Here is a 21,037-nt window from a genome sequence, read left to right as displayed (position 1 = left end):
TAAACTCTCCAGCAATCGACATGTCAGCTCTGGTAATTGCTATTGGTGACTGTGGATCTATAAGCTGATTCAAAACCATTGACTGATAAGGTTTAGTCAGGAAATACACTGGGATCTATTCTTTCTAATTACTTACAATCGTTTTTTCTGCAATATAAAAGAAAGTGTTTACATCCCAAATTTTCCTTTGTTGTTCACTTTTATCAAACAGTAATTCCCCATTCAGTTTGTCTGTTGTGGATGCAAAGCTGTTGTGCATTGCCATATTTGACTGCTCACTGGATATTAGTGTCAGTGTGTCTCTCACCACTACTGTCTTATCAATAGCTGATAAACGTAATTTGCAATAGATGCGTTTCATCACAAACACTTGGTTACATTTTTTTATTGTGAAACTTAACAGCGACTCTTTGGCAATCATGCAATAGAAATTACATATCCTCATAGGGGCAGTCTTCTGTCTCAAGGGTATGGACTTTGACTGAAATCCTGCCTATCTCACACCCCCTGGCTCTTGATAACTCCCATTTCTTCTTCGGGTTCCATAGGGTCCACAGGAACTACCTTGGGAGATATAGTTGGATTACATCCAATGCACCAAACCTTTGGATCTCCCAGCATGCACTGGTCCCCCTCCCTATATACCCCGCCCCCAGCCACAGGCATTCAGTTGTTTCATTTGGTGCAGCAAGATGCACCTGTTTGAACAGTGGGACTGCTCAGACAGTCCCAATCCTTTTTATTTTTTGTTACTTCTAGAGTTTAGCGGTATAGGCTCTGAATGCGATGCCCGCACTGCGACTCCTACTACCTCCGCCGAGCCAGCAACACCAGCATCCGCCTTGTGCCACTAGATTTCCGGCAGGCCTCAGCTGGGCTGGGTAGTGGCTTAGGCTGGGGCCTGGGACTGCGATCGGAGAACAGAAGGTAAGGTGCTCAAAACAGTCCCTTACCTCCGGTGAGAGACGCATCGGAGGTCGGGCTGTGTGTGCAGAACGACTCCTCCCTAGGTGCCGGGGATGGGGGTCTGGACACGCTAGAATGCACTAGTCTGTGTCCTCCCGTCTTGTAGTGCAGCGTACCCGGCCAATCGAGAATCACAGCCGAGGGGAGATAGGTGCTCCCCCGGCTGCTCCTCCACCCAGACTAAACTTCCGGTGGGAACTCTGTTGTCTGGCATAAAAGGGCTGCCTCGTGGTCAAGACATGTGTAGTTAGCATTCTTGGAGTGTGCTTTCTCTGAGGCTGGTCCGTCTCCCTATATCCCTCTCCGTCAGGTTTGGCATATAGTGTGCTCTATATCCTACCATTAACCCTCTGGGGCTGGCTAGTTGATCAGAGTTCAAATTTACTGTATTTTTCATGCATTGTATGTGACTATATGCTAGCTACTGCTGCTTGTACACTACCTGTTTTCAAGCTATCACTGTGTTTTTCTCCTCATCCATCCTCATCCATCTGAGGGTGTGATGCGGGTGATAAAAAAATTCACTTTGTTAATTGTATACAGTGTACCTTATGAACATTGATTTATATCATGTCTGAAGGTAATGATGAAAGACCAGTGGGTCTATCTTGTAAATTCTGTTCTACAAGTCTGTCAGTTCAGGATGTGGATGGAATACGTAGCAGATGTAGCAAGTTTTTTTTGCATATATCTAATGCATCTGTACTAGTAATGGAGCCACAGGTGGTTACTATCACGCCTCAGGTGTTGTCCTATCTTTATAGGCAAGCCACTGAGGTACAGACCCCAACAGGCAGTGCATCAGGCTGTAGGGTACCCACAGCATATGCATCCTGTATATATGCCTCCCATGAATCCCTGTAGGGATTATTCTGCGGCTCACTCTAGCCAGAGTGTGTTGCCATCCTCTGTCTCTCCACAGGTAGAGATTCCAGTGGGGATAAAGAAGCAGTGGCATAATAAGGAGAAAAGGTCTCGTCAGGTGTCACATATTGACTCAACTACCTCGTCAGACTCTGAAAAAATAGAGTTCTGAATCAACCTCTGAAATAGAGGATTATCAGGTTGTGGATGTTTCCTCTCTGGTTAGAGGGGTTAGAACTAGCCTCAACATAAAAGCGATAGAGGAAGCTGCTCTAACAGATGATGAGATAGTTTTTAGATGCCAGGCGGTGGCTAAAGACTATTTTCCTAGGTGAGGACAACTGACGCATTTTATGGCGGAAGCTTGGGAGACTCTTAATAAGCATTTTCAGCCACTAAGAATTTGACCTCTCAATACCCATTTGCTCCAGGAACATGTAGCAAATGGGAACTTCCACATACAGTAGATGCACATGTGACCACATTGGTCAAAAGTGCTACATTGTCTATTCCTGCAGCATCCTCCTTAACAGATGCCATGGACAGAAAGGTTGATAATCATCTAAAATCATTATTTTTGTTGTCAGGAGCTGTTACCAGGCCAGCTACGGCTGTGGCCAGGGTGGCAAAGGTGATGGAGGGCTGGAATAAGGCACTAGAGATGTTCATGGGGACCTATCTAGAGAGCAGTGGTCTCTTCTTGGTCAATTACAAGAAGCATATATGTATATGGTGGAAGCAGGGATTGACACAGGTGTTTTAGCATCCAGAATCTCGGCCAACTCAGTGGCAGCCAGAAGATCTCTTTGGCCCAAGACTAGGAAGGCAGATGCAGGGTCCAAGAAGGCACTAGAATATTTACCATTCTCAGGGAAAGTACTGTTTGGTGCAGGTTTGGATGAGATAATGACTTCCCTGGCAACACCAAGGGCTGCGGAGTTACCATCCACATCTACCTCTAAGAGGCAGCCATACCAGTCCTTTCGTCTGCCAAATAGGACAAGGAAACAGTCCTCGGCCAAGCAAAGTGGCAAGAGGGCACAGTCCAAGGGGTCTTGGGCAGCTAAACGCCCTTCTTCCAAACCAGATGGTAAGCCCACAGTTTGATGGGACAGGCCTCCCCCTGAAGGATGTCAGGGTGGAGGGCCGACTGTTGCAGTTTACTCAGGCATGGCATCAGACCACTACAGATGCCTGGCTACGAGAGCTGGTCTCTCAGGGGTATGGCATCACATTAATCAGGCACCCCCCTCATTGTGGGCACAACTCTTCCCATAGACCCGGTCAGGGCTACGGCCTACTGGGAGTCTATAGGAGCCCTGCTGGAATCGGGGGTTATAGTCCCTGTCCCCATGACACAACAGGGCAGGGGGTATTATGCAATTATGTTTCTAGTTCAAAAGCCCAATGGGTCACACCGCCAAATATTGAATCTGAAATCTCGCAACAGATTTATCAAAGTACCCAAATTTCGGATAGAAACTTTGCGGACAATTGTATTGGCAATGAAGTATGGGGACTTCATGGTCTCCCTAGATCAGTGTTGGCTAACCTTGACACTCCAGCTGTTGTGGAACTATATATCCCAGCATGCCCTGCCACAGTTTTAGCATGCCCTAATAGCAAAACTGTAGCAGTGCATGCTGGGTTATGTAGTTCCATAACAGCTGGAGTGTCAAGGTTAGCCAACACTGCCCTAGATATAAAAAATCTCACCAAGCCTTTCTCAGGCTGGAAGTATATCAACAACACTTTCAGTTTCAGGCTTTACCCTTCAGGCTTGCCACAGTCCCCCCGGGTATTCATCAAGATAATCGTAGTCATGATGACCCATCTCAGACGACAGGGAGTCAGAATATTGCCATATCTAGACGATCTCCTGATTTTGGCACAATCACAGGAGAAGTTGCAATGCCATTAGCTTCCATATATTATTTTATCCAGTGGGATTGACTACCCCACACGACCACATTGAATCTGTTTAGTACATATCAACTCCACAGCGCATGGGCCATATCTTGTGTTCAAAACATGGCTTTCAGCAGACATTTTTGCTTTCCAATGACACTCCTCTCCTTTCTGAACTCAATGCTGCAGCTAGATTCATGTTGCTCTCCTGCCACTCCACATCTGCCTCACCTCTCTACCTACTGTATACCTTCACTGGCTCCCCATCCCGTACAGAATCCTTTTCAAACTCCTAAACATAACGTACATGGTCCTCTCCAACTCTACAGTTCCCTACATCTCCTCACACACTACCTCCTGCCCTCTCCAGTCAGCCAGCTGCCTTACTACCCTCTGATTACCACATCTCACTCCAGAATCCAAGATTTCTTCCATGCTGTCCCCCACCATTGGAATGATCTCCTTTGTTCCATCAGACTAACCCCAGCCTGCATTGTTTCAAGTGAGCACTGAAAACCCACCTGTTCATAAAAACATATCTGTCCACTACTTAACCATGTTACCACGTAGTCTAGCTCACCCTTTTGCACTTTCCAAATCTCTCACCACTGCTCCTGCCCTTAGCTCCCTATACACTGACTCACTCCTTATTTCTTCCGTTTGTCTCCCCCTTCCTTTTAGACTGTAAGCTCTATGAGCAGGGCCCTGCTCCCTCCTGTTTTCATTACCTACTTTTTGTGCACATCAACTACAATTTACACCTACTCGGACCCTACTTCTACAACCTAGACCCATTTTATGTGCCTGTCCCAATGCTAGAGGTTTCAGCTCATGCTGAATATTTAATTTGAACCCCTTGCATCAGTGGCTATGTTGAGATTTGTAGTGCTAATTGTTACTTGTCCACTGTATTATACTGTACTGTCTTATTGCGTTGCCCTCTGTATGACGCTGCAGAGCACCTGTGGCGTTCTATAAATAAAGTTTATTATTAATAAAAATAATTATACTGTTAATACTCATACATAGAAAGCTGAAGGATGCTGAATTTCAAACAAATGAATAAATATGCATCCATCTAAGAGAATAAGGAAATGTATAAGCTTCTAGGTATTCTACATCCCCTGTGACCTCCTGTCATTTAAATTCATATCCTCTTATTTTCTTCTCGCATGCTTTCCCTTGCTATGCCATTTCCATCATCTGCAGTCTACTCCTCTTGTACTCATTATGTGAACTAAATGGAATCTTGCTCAAAGTATGAGAAAATAGCTGTAATACCAAGCATTGCCTGTTTTTTTTTCTCTGTCTCCACCCTCACCACCTCTCTTTCTCTGCATCTCTTTCCTTCCTCCTCACATATCTTTCTTCTCTCTTTCTCACTGGCCTCTCACTTTCTCTTATGCATCTATGACACAGGTAGGAGAGGTTAGATCAACTATTACTAAATGCCAGCATGATAACATAAATTTTATCAGCAGTCAATTTTATTATATAAATGAACATCACTTCTCATTAGTTACACATGACCATCTCAGAATAAATTGCAATAAATGAAGCTTTTGCTATAGTGTAATGCTAATTAATGGGAAGCAGTTTATGATCACATGATTGTAAATGTACCTTTATTCTGAAATAAACCTTTGGTTTGTTTTTAAGGAAGTACATATGTCTACTTTATTACTATGTTTTTTTCCAGGGTACCAGTGTACTGTCTCCAATGCTACATATTGGCACTGTCATTATCTTAGCCACTATGATTCACAAGAAATCTGCTATACAGCTATTTGAAAAGCACCCTTGCCTTTACATTCTTGCATTTGGATTTGTTTCTGCAAAAGTGACAAACAAATTAGTGGTAAGAAGTAAACTTTATATAATCACCACTTTTTGTAGTTTACATTGTGCAGTTTACATTGTGTAAGGTTAAAACCAAGTGCACCTGTATGTAAAAAGCAGCTTTATTTTAAACAATGCTTAAATAAGCAGGATATATATATAAACAGAGAAAGCGTTGGTGAATCTAAATATGCGTATACAATGCGGCCATAAAAAGTGAATGTAACAAGATAAAATCATGCAACAATAAAAAAATTGATGAGAATGAAGTGGCAATAATAGCTTATAAGCACATTATGCATATATCTCCTGTATGGGTAAGTGGTGCCTGCTCGTCCATGCAGGGACTGTGGTGGCTGCTGGTCCATGCAGGGACACAGGTGACTTTCCCTAACTTACCATCTGTCCTCTAGTTCTTCACCTTCCGCACATAGCAGTTATGAGAGGCAGTGCAGCTGGCATCTGGATCCTCCCAACAGTCAAGCTGTCTTGTGTGCAAGCATGCAGATGGATTGCTTGATCCCCATGCACTCAAAGTTTGTGCCGGTGCCAGTTGTAATGAGCGTGGCTCTGGCTGTCTGGCGTCACTTAGCACTATGGTAGTCCAGACTTGGTAGCACAGTCCAGACGGTGGCAGCGCAGTGCTTGCAGAGAAGACGGCTTGACTGTTGGGAGAATTCAGGTACTGGCTGCACTACCGCTCATAATAACTGCTACGTGCGTGAGGAGAAGAACCGGCGGACTGACAGCAGAGGTTAGGGTAAGCTAGGGAACCCGCAGGCACCAATTGCCATACCCATACAGGAGATCTATAATAAACATATATGCATATTGTGTTATAATCTATTTAATATTTAGTGCCACTTCATTCGCATTCATTTATTTATCATTCCATGAGTATACCTTATTGCATTATTCTCATTTACTTTTTTATGACCGCATTATATACACATATTTAGATTCACCAGCGCTTTCTCAGTTTATACAGTTTACATTGTGTGTCTTTCAAGTAATATATATATATATATATATATATATATTTATATATAATAAAAAGGGTGCTCAGACACATATTAAATACGACAATTTATAACACCAGATGCAGTACAGTTAATATACTGTAAGTAGCAATCTAAATGCTCAAATGAACAGTCTTAGATGAAGAAATAGATGATAGATTATTTTTCTCTCAAGAATATTCTTATTATTGAGTCCTTGTTGAAATTTATGGTTCAAAATGACATTAGAGGAAATGCATACACCATTCTCAAGGTATACGATTGTTCTTTGTAGTCTCACTGAAAGATACCCTTACATCAGAATACACCCAAACAAAGAGGGCCAGGATGGCCACTATCAGTAATAAATAAGAAACTTCCTCAAAAATACTATAAAATAATGTTTTATTTTATAAAAGCAGTAGTTTCTGTATGAAATTGCTTACATCAAGTGTTACATAAATATAGATGGAAACCCAACTCGTTTCGTTCCTAAGCGGAGCTTCATCAGGGGTACATCATCGTAACACTGAACCAACAGCCTTAACTTTAATCGGAGAGAATCACAGCACAATAATCAGGTGATCTCAGATCAGTTTATAGGAGACGAAGTAAATGAGCACACTCAGCTCAACAGATTTTTAATCCGTAGATGTAGTGCACTTATACACAATCTTGCATCACACTCCTTCAGATAGCAGCTACTGTTTGACTGAGGAAGTTTCTTATTTATTACTGATAGTGACAATCCTGGCCCTCTTTGTTTGGGTGTATTCTGGTGTAAGGGTATCTTTCAGTGAGACTACAAAGAACAATCGTATTCCTTGAGAACGGTGTATCCTTTTCCTCTAATGTCATTTTGAACCATAAAGATCAACAAGGACTCAATAATAAGAATATTCTTGAGAGAAAAAGAATCTACCATCGATTTCTTCATCTAGGACTTTTCATTTGAGCATTTAGATTGCTACTTATATTAACTGTACTACATCTGGTTTTATAAATTTTCGTATTTAATATGTGTCTGTGAGCGCCTTTTTTCTTTTTGTGTTACTATGTATTGTATATCTGTCTCACAGAGTTAAGAGAAAGGTGCAGCTATCTATTGTATTATTTGGTATACTCTAGATCTTTATTATTTTTTAAAAATAGTGCAAAGTGAGGGCATTTGTTTGAGATATATATGTATATATATATCCAACGAATGTCCATAACCAATGGACCAGGCGGCGCTCAAACGGACTTGTGAAATGTGCAAAAATGGTTTTATTATACCAACGTTTCAAAGCCTCAATGGCTTTTTCCTCAGGGTGTAACAAGAACAAATATACAGTGCTTACCTTAAATAGTGTATGCATCTAACAGTGACCCAGTCAGAACTCGTGTCCGGCCTCCGTCACGGGGTCGCGGCATGGATGACGTCATGTGCGGAGCGTGTAAGTACACGCGCCTGTAACTAAGGCAACACCGGACGCTGTCCACACTTCTCAAAAAGACTCTCTATACATACCACGTCTGGGGAGGAAACACCAAGTATGACAATAGTGAATAAGGAATGTACGACTATGTATAAACACATAGAAAATCATTGAGTGACAGAAATATATAAATAAACATTACATATTAAATAAAATATGGTAAAGTGAGTAGATAAAAACAATGAAATTGTCATGAATAAGATGGATAGCTAGGTCCCTTATCTCTGTGGATATATACTATATACTGAACGTTTCCATAATGGTAAACTATATTAAATATAGACAAAAGTCAGCAATATTGCAACATATTATCATTAAATAAATACATTCCACGTGGTTTTCTCATTAAGGCCTTTTGGATATATGGTTTCCAAAAGGTGTATCCATCTGGTCTCCACCTGTAAAAGCTTTTTTGCTCTATCCCCTCCTCTAGGTAGCGGAGGTAAATGATCTATAATTTTGTACCGTAACCTGGCCAAAGAATGGCCAGATTGCTTAAAGTGCCGAGCTACCGGTTGGTCCGACTCTTTACCATTGAGGGTTGCTCTAATAGACGAGCGATGCATGGCCATACGCTCTTTAAACATTCTGGTAGTCTGCCCAACATAACTTAAACCACATGGGCAAGTAATTAAATATACTACGAATTTCGATGTACAAGAAAGCACATAGTTAATATAAAATTTTTTACCTGAATGTGGATGTTTAAAGGAGGAACCAACCTCTAGGTAACCACAAGTGACACATGATGGACACCTATAGCAACCTGGTTTTTTATGCATAGTGAGTTGGTCACGTGCTACTAGAGGAGTAATGTCAGTTTTCACTAGCATATCCTTTAAGTTACGTCCCCTCTTGTAACTAATTAAAGGTTTGGTAGTATGTAAACATGATAGATCTTTGTCAGTAGTAATTATTGGCCACAAGGACCTCACCGCTTTGGAAATGACAGGGCTCGTCAAAGTAAACTCTGTGACAAACGGAATATGTGACTGAGTAGTTTGTTTCTTTTTGGCACTAAGTAATTGTTCTCTCGATAATTTTAATACTTCACTCTTTTGTTTTAACAGTACTTGTTGATTATATCCCCTTTCTGCAAACTTGCACACCACTTTGTCCAATTCTGGTTCTACCATATTTCTATCGCTAGTTATGCAAGCAACCCGATACATTTGGGATTTAGCCAGACCCGTTTTTAGTGCCGGAGGATGGAAACTATTAGCTACCAGAAGGGTGTTTCTATTAGTGTCTTTCAGATACACTGACGTCACAATATAATTGTCTTTTATAGTAAGGTTAACATCGAGGAAATGTATGTTGTTGTAACTAATTTCAAAGGAGAATTTAATGTTAATTTTGATTCATCCCCCTTCCAGACTATCAGCAGGTCATCTATATATCTAGTATATAGTAATATGTCCTGTGTGATATTAGGATGTGACAAAAATAGTTTGTGATCTTGGGCAAACATATAAATATTTGCAAATGCTGGAGAGACATTTGAACCCATCGCACATCCGCTTTTTTGTAAGTAATAAATCCCCTTAAACATAAAGTAATTCCTTCTTAATGTTAATTCCAGTAACCGAATGAACAACTTAATGTCCAATTTGTCAAACAGACAGTCACATAAAAACGATTCCACCATATCCAAACCCTCCTGATGCGGAATAACCGTATATAGGCTATGTACATCCAGAGTGCATAGACTAACATTATCTTGCAACCTGCCTAAATTTTGAATCAATGATAGTAAGGTGGAAGTATCTTTTAAATAGGATGGTTTGATGGTAACATATGGTTGGATCAGATTGTCCAGGAACTTAGCAATGGGCTGAAATAGAGACCTGTTAGCTGATATAATGGGCCTGCCTGGTGGCCTGTCCTTATTTTTGTGAATTTTAGGCAGAGTATATATTATAGGAATTTTTGGAAAAGGTTGTTTTAATTTATCCACTGTCTTCTGATTTAAAAGCCCGTGTTGTACTGCATTGTCCAAGACCATATCCAATTCCTTTTTATATAGTTCCGTAGGGTCATGCGGTGATTTTTCATATGTGTTTCCGTCTGAAAGTTGTGCATCCAGTTCAAGTATATAGTCACTAGTATTCTGAATGAAGATAGCCCCGCCCTTATCCGCCGGGCGAATAATAATATCATATTGTTTAATGTTATTCAGTGCTTGTTGTTGCTTCAGAGTCATATTATGGTATTTTTTTTTTGGTTGTAAAGAATTATACTTCACTACTGAATCGTCCATCAATCGTGAAAGTCTTAATTGAAGAATTTTGGGAGAAAGGGTCAAAGTTGGAGGTATTATTTCGAAAGGAAATGTTTGACATATGTGGTGCTGTCTCTGCTGAAGGTTTATCCTGAAAATATTCTTTAAGTCGTAATGATCTTGCAAAACGATAATTCTCCACTTTCCACTCTAGATCTCGATGTTTATTGGTAGGAACAAAAGATAAACCAAGGTTAAACACTTCCAATTCTGAGTGACTAAAGACTCTGGAAGAAAGATTATAGATAAAAAAATTTTCTTTTGGGACCGAGTGGCTCCTTTTGTTTTGTCCCCCCCGGCGCGTGGCCCTAAGACGCCGCGGTATGTATAGAGAGTCTTTTTGATAAGTGTGGACAGCGTCCGGAGTTGCCTTAGTTACAGGCGCGTGTACTTACACGTGCCGCACATGACGTCATCCATGCCGGGACCAAGGCCAGACACGAGTTCTGACTGGGTCACTGTTGGATGCATACACTATTTAAGGTAAGCACTGTTTGTTTGCTCTTTTTACACCCTGAGGAAAAAGCCATTGAGGCTTTGAAACGTTGGTATAATAAAACCATTTTTGCACATTTGACAAGTCCGTTTGAGTGCCGCCTGGTCCATTGGTTATGGACATTCGTTGGATATACTTACCTTAGGAAGGCACCACGGCAATTACATCTATTGGATCCTTGAGTGCCCCTCTACATGTTTGTATATATATATATATATATATATATCTCTATCCAGGTTGAGTCTCCCTTATCCAAAATGCTTGGGGCTAGGGGTATTTTGGATAATGGAATATTCCATATTTTGGAATATTTGCATATCATAATGAAATATCTTGGGAATGGGACCCCAATATACACACAGAATGCATTTATGTATTATATATACCTTATACACTCGGCCTGCAGGTAATTTTATACAATAGTTTCAATAATTTTGTGGCTCAAGCAAAGTTTGTGTAAAGAAATTAAATTAATTATACAATATTTTTAATAATTTGTGCCTTAGACAAAGTTTGCGTACATTGAACCATCAAAAATCAAAGGTTTAATTATCTCAGTCAAGGCAAAATGATTCCGTATTATATGTATGTGTATGTATAATATATATATGTGATATACAATTTAACAAAGGATTGTTCAGCAAGAAAAAATACACTGCAAGATTCAAATGTAGCCTCTAGAAAGTATGCAGTAATTAGTTATGTGTTTCAGAAAGTTTGCCTGTCATTATTTTAATTTAAATTTCATGGAGGGTTGGTCCACACACAGTATTGGACTGGTGCACGAAGGGCCCACCAGAGAATGCAATGGTGGGGACCCAAGCTTAAGGGGTGTAGCCAGCCAACAGAGGGGGTGTGGCCAGCAAAATCAGATGGACTTGGCCAACCATTAGAGAGGACATGCAAAGGATAGGGGTGTGTCAGCACTACCCGTTTTGATTAACAGGAGGGCTAATCTTAGTGTAGTTCCGTAGAGAGAAATAAAGCACCAAAGTTCATCCATGACCCTACTTCACCCCTAGAGGAGGGAGTGGGGCCATCAGGCTGTGGGGCCCACCAGGGACTTCCCCTGTGGGCCAGTCCAACCACATCCACACACCCCAATTTCCAAATACATTTAAAGGTGCTACACTCCTTTGACTGAAAATACAATACCCAATCCAGGAAGCAGGTGCAAGCTTTTGACACTATGAGGGCAATCCAATTAGGTGCGAGTTCCCTTGTGTGAGCAGTTCTCACAGTGAACTTGCACTGCTAATAGGAGTTGAAATCCAATTCCGAACTCCCATTTTGTTTTCAGAGTAAATTCACGTTTTTGTGTGCACCCCTGAGAGTGTGAAAAGGTAGGGCAAATCTTTATCTTAAAAGAATACAGTCCTTGGACCCCTACCCCTTAATGACTAATTAGGAATTTGGAAATTTTCAATAAGCTTAATTGGACAATTACATGTCATTTTTGGATTTTAAGTAAATGACCTTAAATTAGACTCAAATTTCGTTTTTCATTATTTTAGGTATCCCACATTTAGTTAAGTGTTTTCTAAATGAAAAATAATTTTTTTTTTCAATCTAAAGCGGCCTCAAGTAACCACAAAATATTTTTTTTCTATTTTTGTTTTTGCATTTTTCGTTTATTTCAATTGTGATAGAATGAAAAAAGTTTGCTTTCTAGAATTTTTTTTTATTTGTTTTCAAAAATTGCACAAATCAGCCATTTGACACATTTAAAATTATCCAATACTTTCCTTATGCCCACAAACAGCCTTTATGATTCTGTTAAAAAAGTTGTCCCTTTTTTGGGGTACAGGATGATTTCCCCACTTTTTCATGCCCATCTCCCAAGTCACATGTTATATAAAATGTGCAAACCCTTGTCACGAGTAGCACGAATAATTGTATCTTGCATTTCTCAGGAGTGCACATTCATGCGATGTTCATATAGCAAACTCGCACCTAATTGGATTCCCCCTTTGCTGTCTGAACCTTTGGAAAAATATAGATTGTATAAACTGACTTTTACAGTAAACACAAGGTTTAATCACATTGTGGATGCAATTCTACCAGAGCAAGGATACTTCTTTCAAATGGGAACCTACACTAACACTTTATAATTTAAATGTTCTACCTACCAAACTTTATGCCTTTTGAAATGCAAGTTATATTGATAGGAACCATGTTGTTCAGAATAAATGCACCTAAGGGTAGATGGGTGTGGCTAAAGGAAGTAAGTCACCACTTTCTAAATACACTAATTTCCAAACCCTAAATTCCAATTACATTTAAAAGGTGCTACACTTCTATGACTGAAATTACAATAGGGGTACATTTACTAAAGTGAGAGTTTTTAGAAGTGAGTTTTAAAAGTGATGTTTCCTATAGCAACAAATCAGATTGTACTTAACAGTAAACTAGCACCTTCTAGAATCTGATTGGTTGCTATGGGCAACATCACTTTTAAAACTCCCTTCTAAAAACTTTACTACTAAGGCTCTTTGAGATGGGATGCAACTAAAATTCTCAAGAGAACCTCTGCTGTGTTTTCATGTTTTGAGATAGGAACTAAGGCCGGGTACACAATACAGCAACGGGCAATCGGGGCGATGGTCTGGACGAATTCCCTTTGTCCCGTGACAGACCATTCACACTGTGCAGTTTACTGAACAACGAAATGATATCTTGTTCCGTCCCTCATCAAACTGCATCTTGTACACGATATCTTCTGATTCGCTGTGCAGCACGGCTAACCAAAAAATATTGTGTACAACCCGCGGAAGCACGCAATTGTGCATAAACACTGCTCAGTTTACACGATTTGTAGTTCCAATTTGCCTGGAAATGACAAATAGTGCAGATACCGTTGCAGTGTGTACCCGGCCTAACACTTTATACTTTTAATGTGGGACTTACCATACTTTGTGCATCTGAAAAACAAATAATTATGACAGGAACCATTTTGCTCTGATTAAAAACCTCTATGGATAGATGGGTGGGGTGCTGGGCCAAAAAAAGCCAGTCACTACCTTCGAAATATACAAAATTCCAAGGGGGTTGGTCCACACATCCTAATACATTTATGGGTGCCTCACTCACCCAGGTGACTAAAAACAGGTTTTTCTGACTATTATCACTGCACAACAATGAAAATGTTTCCGATATGAAAATAGTTACTTCTAATTGATTTCAGCATGCAAAGAATGAATATGACATTTAAAACTCTCAGTTAGCTCTGAGTTCCGACATATAGCCCATTTATGACGATGTAGGGGTATTCCTAGTGAAGTGGGGAGAATGGAGAGAATCTTACCAGCAATATGCTTTCCGCGCAGAGGGGGCGGGGTCTAATGACCCAATTAAATTAATCAGTTATTTTTCCCCTCCCCTATTCAAATATATGCAATTCACGGGGTTACCCACACAAGATAACTGTGGTGCACTGAGTTACGAGCATAGTGTGCAATTCCACCAAGACATTTCAGCAATGGAACAAAGATATAAGATCAGGGTAGGTGAATCACTACTGTTGGACAGTGACAAGAGATGCTCCAGAAGAGGAGTACAAGTGACAAGCAAAGAGAAAGCACCCCCATGAATAGGCCACTATATTAGATAGTACTTTCGTATGCTGTATGTTTGTTGCATTTTGTGTTCTTATTTGTGATTGATTGACTTAAAACAACTGTTATTTATTTTCTATCAAGAAAATATCAGATTATTTTAAAATAGCTTTTCAGTATGACTATATTACTAATGTACATACAGTATAGTGCAGGTAGTGTAGCTCAAAAAATAGAGCTAGTAAAAAAATTCTGAAATAATTTTAGTTTTTCTTGACCTCAAATTAGTAATGTATGACTATTTTTAGAAAGGAAACAAATTAAAAGTATTCATTTGTTGTACACTGTATTTAGTACTACAAAACATAAAGGAATAAAGGATGCCACCAATAGTGCATTCAAATTTACAAATAATTATAACAAAAAAGTACCTTTCATCTGCTTACCAAAGGACGAATAATGATGTGCTCCTCATAGGTGATGATTTTTTGCTTATTCTTGAAATTCAAAGTGATGACAGGTATGCATCAGTTTAACCAGATAAGGATCTTTATTCCGGTAGAACGATGTTTCTCGAATAAACGATAACATAACAAATAGGGTGATCCGTTAACGTAAATCATTTCCTTTATGTAATCAGATCTGCACACCCTATATATCTATGTGTAAAGTACACAGTGCTCAGTGCAATTTTTATAATATTGGTACCAGTATGGCAACCACAAAATAAGAAAATAAAGTGCATATAGGCACACAGAAGGACTTTCACGATTTTGTCCTGTTAATCGCCATGTCACTCATATGGATTTTGTAGGTAAAAATAGAGTAGGTACCAATGAGTAGTAAACTCAAAAACACATTTGATTAAAAAAAGTAGTAACATACATCTAAGAACAGGATAATCAGCTTATCTGGTTCGGGCCAACAGCAGGAGGATATGGACCACCACACACCCGAAATAACAACGCGTTTCGTCAAGACGCCAATTGGCCAGACTTCATCAGGAGGATGTCTAAATGCCCCTTTATATAAATGTGATAGTAGTACCAAATAACTTAATTGGAGAGAGGTATACACCCTCCCCTCATCAGTGCGCATGTGCCCCAGAGACAGGGATCATGGGAGGAAGGTCAATATATAAAAATACCAGTGCGCTTGCACCCGACTGAAGGAACATTATATTATTTACCTTCTGTGCGGGCGCCGCCTGTAAACACTGGAAGCACATGGCTTCCATTTTGGAGCTCAGCGCTTACCGCGCATTAACGTCCGGGGTATGGGATCTCCACGTGCATCACGTCTCTGACGTCAATGGCATATCGGGCTCTAGTATCAGTCCCAGTTATCCAGGAGAAATTAATTTTTAATATCCGACAATCGCGATCTCTCGGAACCGCTTTATAATGATGGAAATAACTCAAGTTCTTCCCCATAGTGTCTCGTATAACAAATTAGAATAATAAATGAGTTATAAATAGGAACTCCACCATTGATCCGGAGTCCTATATATAATATGGAGGCGGCCATTTTGTATATGATAATTTTACATGGCTGCAGATGCCATGTTAATTCCAAAGCAGATGTAGATCTAAAACAGGCTAAAGTGACATCCAGTTACAATAAATATACAGTATATAACCCAATTATCCTAAAAAATACATACACAGACAACCTAAAAAGATATATATATATATATATATATAGATATATATATATATACGATTAATTCCCAACTAAAAATATGTTCAATCATATTATTATAAAAATGGAGCAATTTCATATTGTTCATTTAGACCATTCGGGATCAAAGTTTTCAAATTATAGATCCAGAACATCTCCCTTTTGAATAATTTAGTATCCAAATCTCCACCTCTATTCACCATTTGTACATGTTCAATTGCACAAAACCTCAGGCTACTGGGATCCGCATTATGATTGTTCAAAAAATGTCTCGGCACTGGATGATTATCTAACTTGTTTCTGATACTTCTCACATGTTCTTGCAGGCGAATCTTTAGTGGGCGCTTAGTTTTGCTCACATACTTTTTTCTGCAACCACATTCTGAAGATATACAACATATGTAGTATTACAGTTAATGAAATCTTGTATTTTAAAGATCTTAGTATTATCTGTATTAGAAAAATTACTTGATATTAGATGTACAAATTTACATATAATACAATGCCCACATTTATGGAAACCTCATATTTCTATACCAAAAATACTTTTATTATGTTTCTTTGTGAGTGGTAAAGCGCTGGGTGCTAATATGTCTTTCAAATTGTGGGCCCTCCTAAAAACCACCTGAGGTTTCTCTGAGAGAATAGGATCATCCTTTAAAAGGCCCCAATGTTTCTGAATAACTTTCTTTATTTTTTTCTACTGATCATTAAAATCTGTAATGAAGAGGACCTGGGGCCTGATTCAGACCAACTCGCGAGCGGCTGTCCGCTCGCAAGTGGGTCGATGTTATGCACTGAGCATGCGCACGACGGAGGGAGCTCCGTCGTGCGCATGCGCCAGACGCGACGAGCGAAGGAAAGTCCTTCGCTCGTTGTGTCCGATCAAAGGGGGCGTGCTGTCAATGTTGATTGACAGCACGCCCCCTTTGGTGGGCGTGCCGGGGCGTGCCTCCCTGACGGGGGCGTTCCCACGGGAACGCCTCCCGTCAGAAGCCGGCCCACTGACATCACTAGTGATGTCAGTGGGAGTGATTTTGGCTCTGATAGAGCCAAAATCACTCCGGAGCTTGCGGTTGAAAACCTCAACCGCAGGCTCCGGCTCGCAAATTCGATGGTCGCGATGGTCTCGACCATCGCTGCCATCAAGAAGCACGCTCGTATAGCCTGTGGGTGGTGACCCACAGCTATACGAGCGTCCAGGAGGACGCTCCATGAAAATGGAGCCCGGCCCTCATTCAGAGCGTGTGCTCTGCTCAGAGCGTACGGCTCTGAATGAGGGCCCTGGTCTTTATTTGACTTATTTTTATCCTTATACTCCTGTAATATCTCTCTTTTTACATTCCGGGTTTTTTCCACAGCTCGTTCAGTAATTTCATCAGGATAACCTCTCTCCACAAACCTACTTTTATAAATATATAATTGATTCGTGCATGTATCCTCATTATTACAGTTACGTTTTATCCTGCAAAATTGGGAAAATGGTATGTTGTCTTTCCAGTGTTTCGCATGACCACTCTTATAATGTACGTAGTTATAATCTACAGTTTTGCTAAAATTCATAGTATTAATTACATTATTAGATGAGGATAATGTTAAATCTAAAAAATCAATAGAATTTTTATTAAAATTGGAAGTAAAAGAAAGGTTATAATCATTCTAACTTAAATACGCCATAAAATAATTAAAATGCTCTGCGGTACCATCCCAGATTATTAATATATTGTCAATATATCTTTTAATCAGGACAATGTTCTTTTTAAAAGGGTTATCTCCATAAATGTACTTCCGCTCCTAGCTTCCTATATGGAGATTTGCGAAGCTAGGAGCGAAAACGGTACCGATCGCTGTACTGCAGATTTGTAAAAAATAACTCACCAAAAATTTTAAATAATTATGTTTCAGAATAAAAGCAATCAATCACAAATAAAATCCTTATGTGCCATACTTAATGAAAGATCTGTATCCAAAGATTCTCTACATGATGCTACCCTTTTTTCATGAATAATCAATGTGTACAAAGATTGTACATCGATGGTAGCCCAATTAAAATTTCCAACCAGGTTACCTCATTTAAAATTTGTAAAATTGCAGTTGTGTCTTTAATATATGAACTTAGCTCCCCAACTTATGGGGAGCTAAGCTTATTTAAAAACACTTCAACGTATTCAGAGGTATTTGCCGTTAGGGAATCAATTCCCGATATTATCGGTCTCCCTGGTGGATCAATTAATCGCTTATGAATTTTTGGTAAAAAATTTAAAATTGGAATAACCGGATTTGTTTTATTTAAAAATTCAAACTCCTCTTTATTTAAAATCTTTTCTCTAAAACCTTTCCTTAATAATGGTTCCAATTCATCTAGAAATTTCTGTGTTGGATCTTTAGATATGGCTGATAAGAGTGTGTATCTCCTAGCAATCTCCAAGCTTCTCTCTCATAATGCTCACGGTCCATAATCATGAGACCGCCTCCTTTGTCCGCTTGTTTAAATACCAAATTTCCATTGGCTTTTAATATTTTGAGAGAATGCTTTTCAAAATTGCTTGATTACTTTTATTCGATTTTTTTTTAAATTCTCCCCACATAGGTCTCTTTTAACAGATTCATAAAATGTGTCAATATGACTACTCCTGGACTCTTGTGGGTAATATTTTGATGTTGGTTTTAAACCAGATTTTGGGTTACTTTCATAATTTTTTATTATTCCGGAATCCTTTTTTAAGAAATGTCTCTTTAAAGTGAGTTTGCGAACAAACTTATTTAAATCTGTGAATAGCTGAAAGCTATTAGGTTGAGCTGTAGATGCAAATGATAAACCTTTTTTCAATAGAGAAATATCAGAATCAGAATCAGAAAGGGTTTGTTTAAAGATACCTTGTTTATTTAAATCCAGCTTTTCTATTGGTATCTCATGTTTCTCTTTGTTCTTATGTTGTATTCTCTGTTTTCCTCCTCTCCTACCTCATCTTCTATGAAACCTCTTTTTATAGGAGACATCCTGTACTGATGGTCTCTGAACAGAGTATGTTTCTTTCTTACATATGGAGTTCCCAGAGAAAAAAACTCACTGTTCAGTCGGGCGCAAGCGCACTTGCATTTTATATATTAATTGACCATCCTCCCATGATCCCTGCCTCTGGGGCACATGCGCACTGATGAGTGGAGGGTGTATACCTCTCTCCAATTAAGTTAATTGGTACTACAAGCACATGTATATAAGGAGGCTAGAGGGGGCATTTAGATATCCTCCTGATGAAGTCTGGCCAATTGGTGTCTTGACGAAACGCGTTGAGGTATTTCTCCTTCATCCACTAGGGGACATTGGAGAGCATAGACAGTGAGGGGTATAGACTGTGCTAAGTGGGAGCTGGCACTCTAAAGTTTTAATAAGTGTGACTAGATCCTCCCCCTCTATACCCCCCTCCAAGCCCCAGTTTTAGCTTGTGCCCGAGTGGAGCTGGTCATGTATACCATATGCTCTGGGCTGTTAGGCTTTCTATCAGTAGTGCTGCTGCACTGAAACTGAGGACAGACAGTCAGCATCTGCCACTGCCTGTCTGCTCCGTGGGAGACTGCCGGCAGGCACCCACTCGCAACTGCTTGCAGTTCGCCTTGGGTCCCTGACAACAGGAAGAGACTACTTTCTCTGGGAGACGCAGCGCACACTGAGTACCCCGCTGGTCACACTGCCGCCTGCAGTCGGGCAGTCAGTGAGTATGCCCTGGCTACCTTAACTAGTGAGGTAGCCAGGTTATAACAGCAGGCGGTGATTTAATAGCAGCATTACATGACTCCGAGTAACAGAGTCACTCGGCAGCAGTAACGGCTGTGCGGGCTTTCCCTCTCACAGCGCGCACTTATGCATTGTGCATGAGTGGGGGGCGGAGCTTAGCTCCAAAGTCCCGCTATTTCACAGCTGTGCGGGCTCTTCCCTCTCACAGCGCGCTCTTATGAATTATACATGAGCGCATAAGCGGGGGCAGAGCTTAGCTCCGAAGTCCTTCACCTTCCTCCCAGTGGCCCCAGCGCTTCTCAGAAGTGTGCTGGCTGCAATTATAAGGAGGAACAGCATCTGCTGCACAGTGTGAGTCTGTTTCATCGCTGCTGCAGGAAGCTGATTGCCTGCCTAGACTGTAAGTAACACAGTGGGGCTTAGGCAGATCAGGAGAGTATGTATAGGGATCAGTAACTACTATTTATCAGTGATTATTTCCTCATATGCCTAGCGTTGTCTGGCACTGCTAGGAGCGCTATCAGGACAAGTGTGACTCTCTCCTGGCTCTCTCTATTTCAGTTTCCTCTTTTGACCTTTTTCACTACACTTATATATTGTGTGTGTGTGGGGTAGGTGTGTAGCATGACTGACTAAGTCAATTATCTGCATAATTGGTGGTAGTGGTGGACTGCGTTCGCGCTTTCCCCTAAAACAAAAAGTGTGCAGTTAAGTTTATAAAAAGGCAGTCATCTAACTCCAGATTGTGTGATAATTACAATACTGAGCTACAATCTGTATGGATGTCAGAACCACCACCTTGGAGGTGCAGGTTACATCAGTTATATCCTCTCTCGCTCTCTCTCTCTCTCTCTCTGCAGAGCGGCTTCTTGGAAAGCGAGAGCGCCTTACAGGTCACTCTAGAAGAGATCTTTGGCGAAATCCAAGGAAGGTTTCAAGAGCCATGGCTATTTCCCATACCACTACGGAATCCTCTCCTCCGGTCTAAAAAAATTGAAATAAAAAAAAAAGAGACTGTTCCAATCGGACGATTCGGAGAAGAAGGATTTGCCAGGCGAATATGCTTCAGATTCGTCTAAAGAACTCCAGGAGTAGTCTGAGCTGGTATCCAAGGGGATAGAGGCTTTAATTTCTGCAATTCGCCAGGTATTGCAGGTTCAGGAGGCAGACTCGACTCCAGCACGGCAGTCTTTCTTTCTAGGGAAACAAAGACAGGCTGTTTCTTTTTTGGTATTGG

General features: G+C 40.3%; 1 protein-coding gene across 2 annotated transcripts in view; it reads left to right on the top strand.

Moving 5' to 3' along the window:
* LOC148507672 (choline/ethanolaminephosphotransferase 1) overlaps positions 1-21,037 on the top strand; it is a 366,175-nt gene that overhangs the window by 301,060 nt on the left and 44,078 nt on the right. For both annotated transcript variants that reach the window (XM_088445756.1, XM_088445757.1), the window contains one exon: positions 5,438-5,596. In XM_088445756.1, the coding sequence (XP_088301882.1) occupies positions 5,438-5,596 (159 nt within the window). The remainder of the gene's footprint in view (positions 1-5,437; positions 5,597-21,037) is intronic.

Source organism: Taudactylus pleione, unplaced genomic scaffold (assembly GCF_031769625.1).
Source record: "Taudactylus pleione unplaced genomic scaffold, aTauple2 ptg000387l, whole genome shotgun sequence".
NCBI classification, from domain to species: domain Eukaryota; kingdom Metazoa; phylum Chordata; class Amphibia; order Anura; family Myobatrachidae; genus Taudactylus; species Taudactylus pleione.
This window is presented reverse-complemented; position numbering and strand designations above follow the sequence as displayed.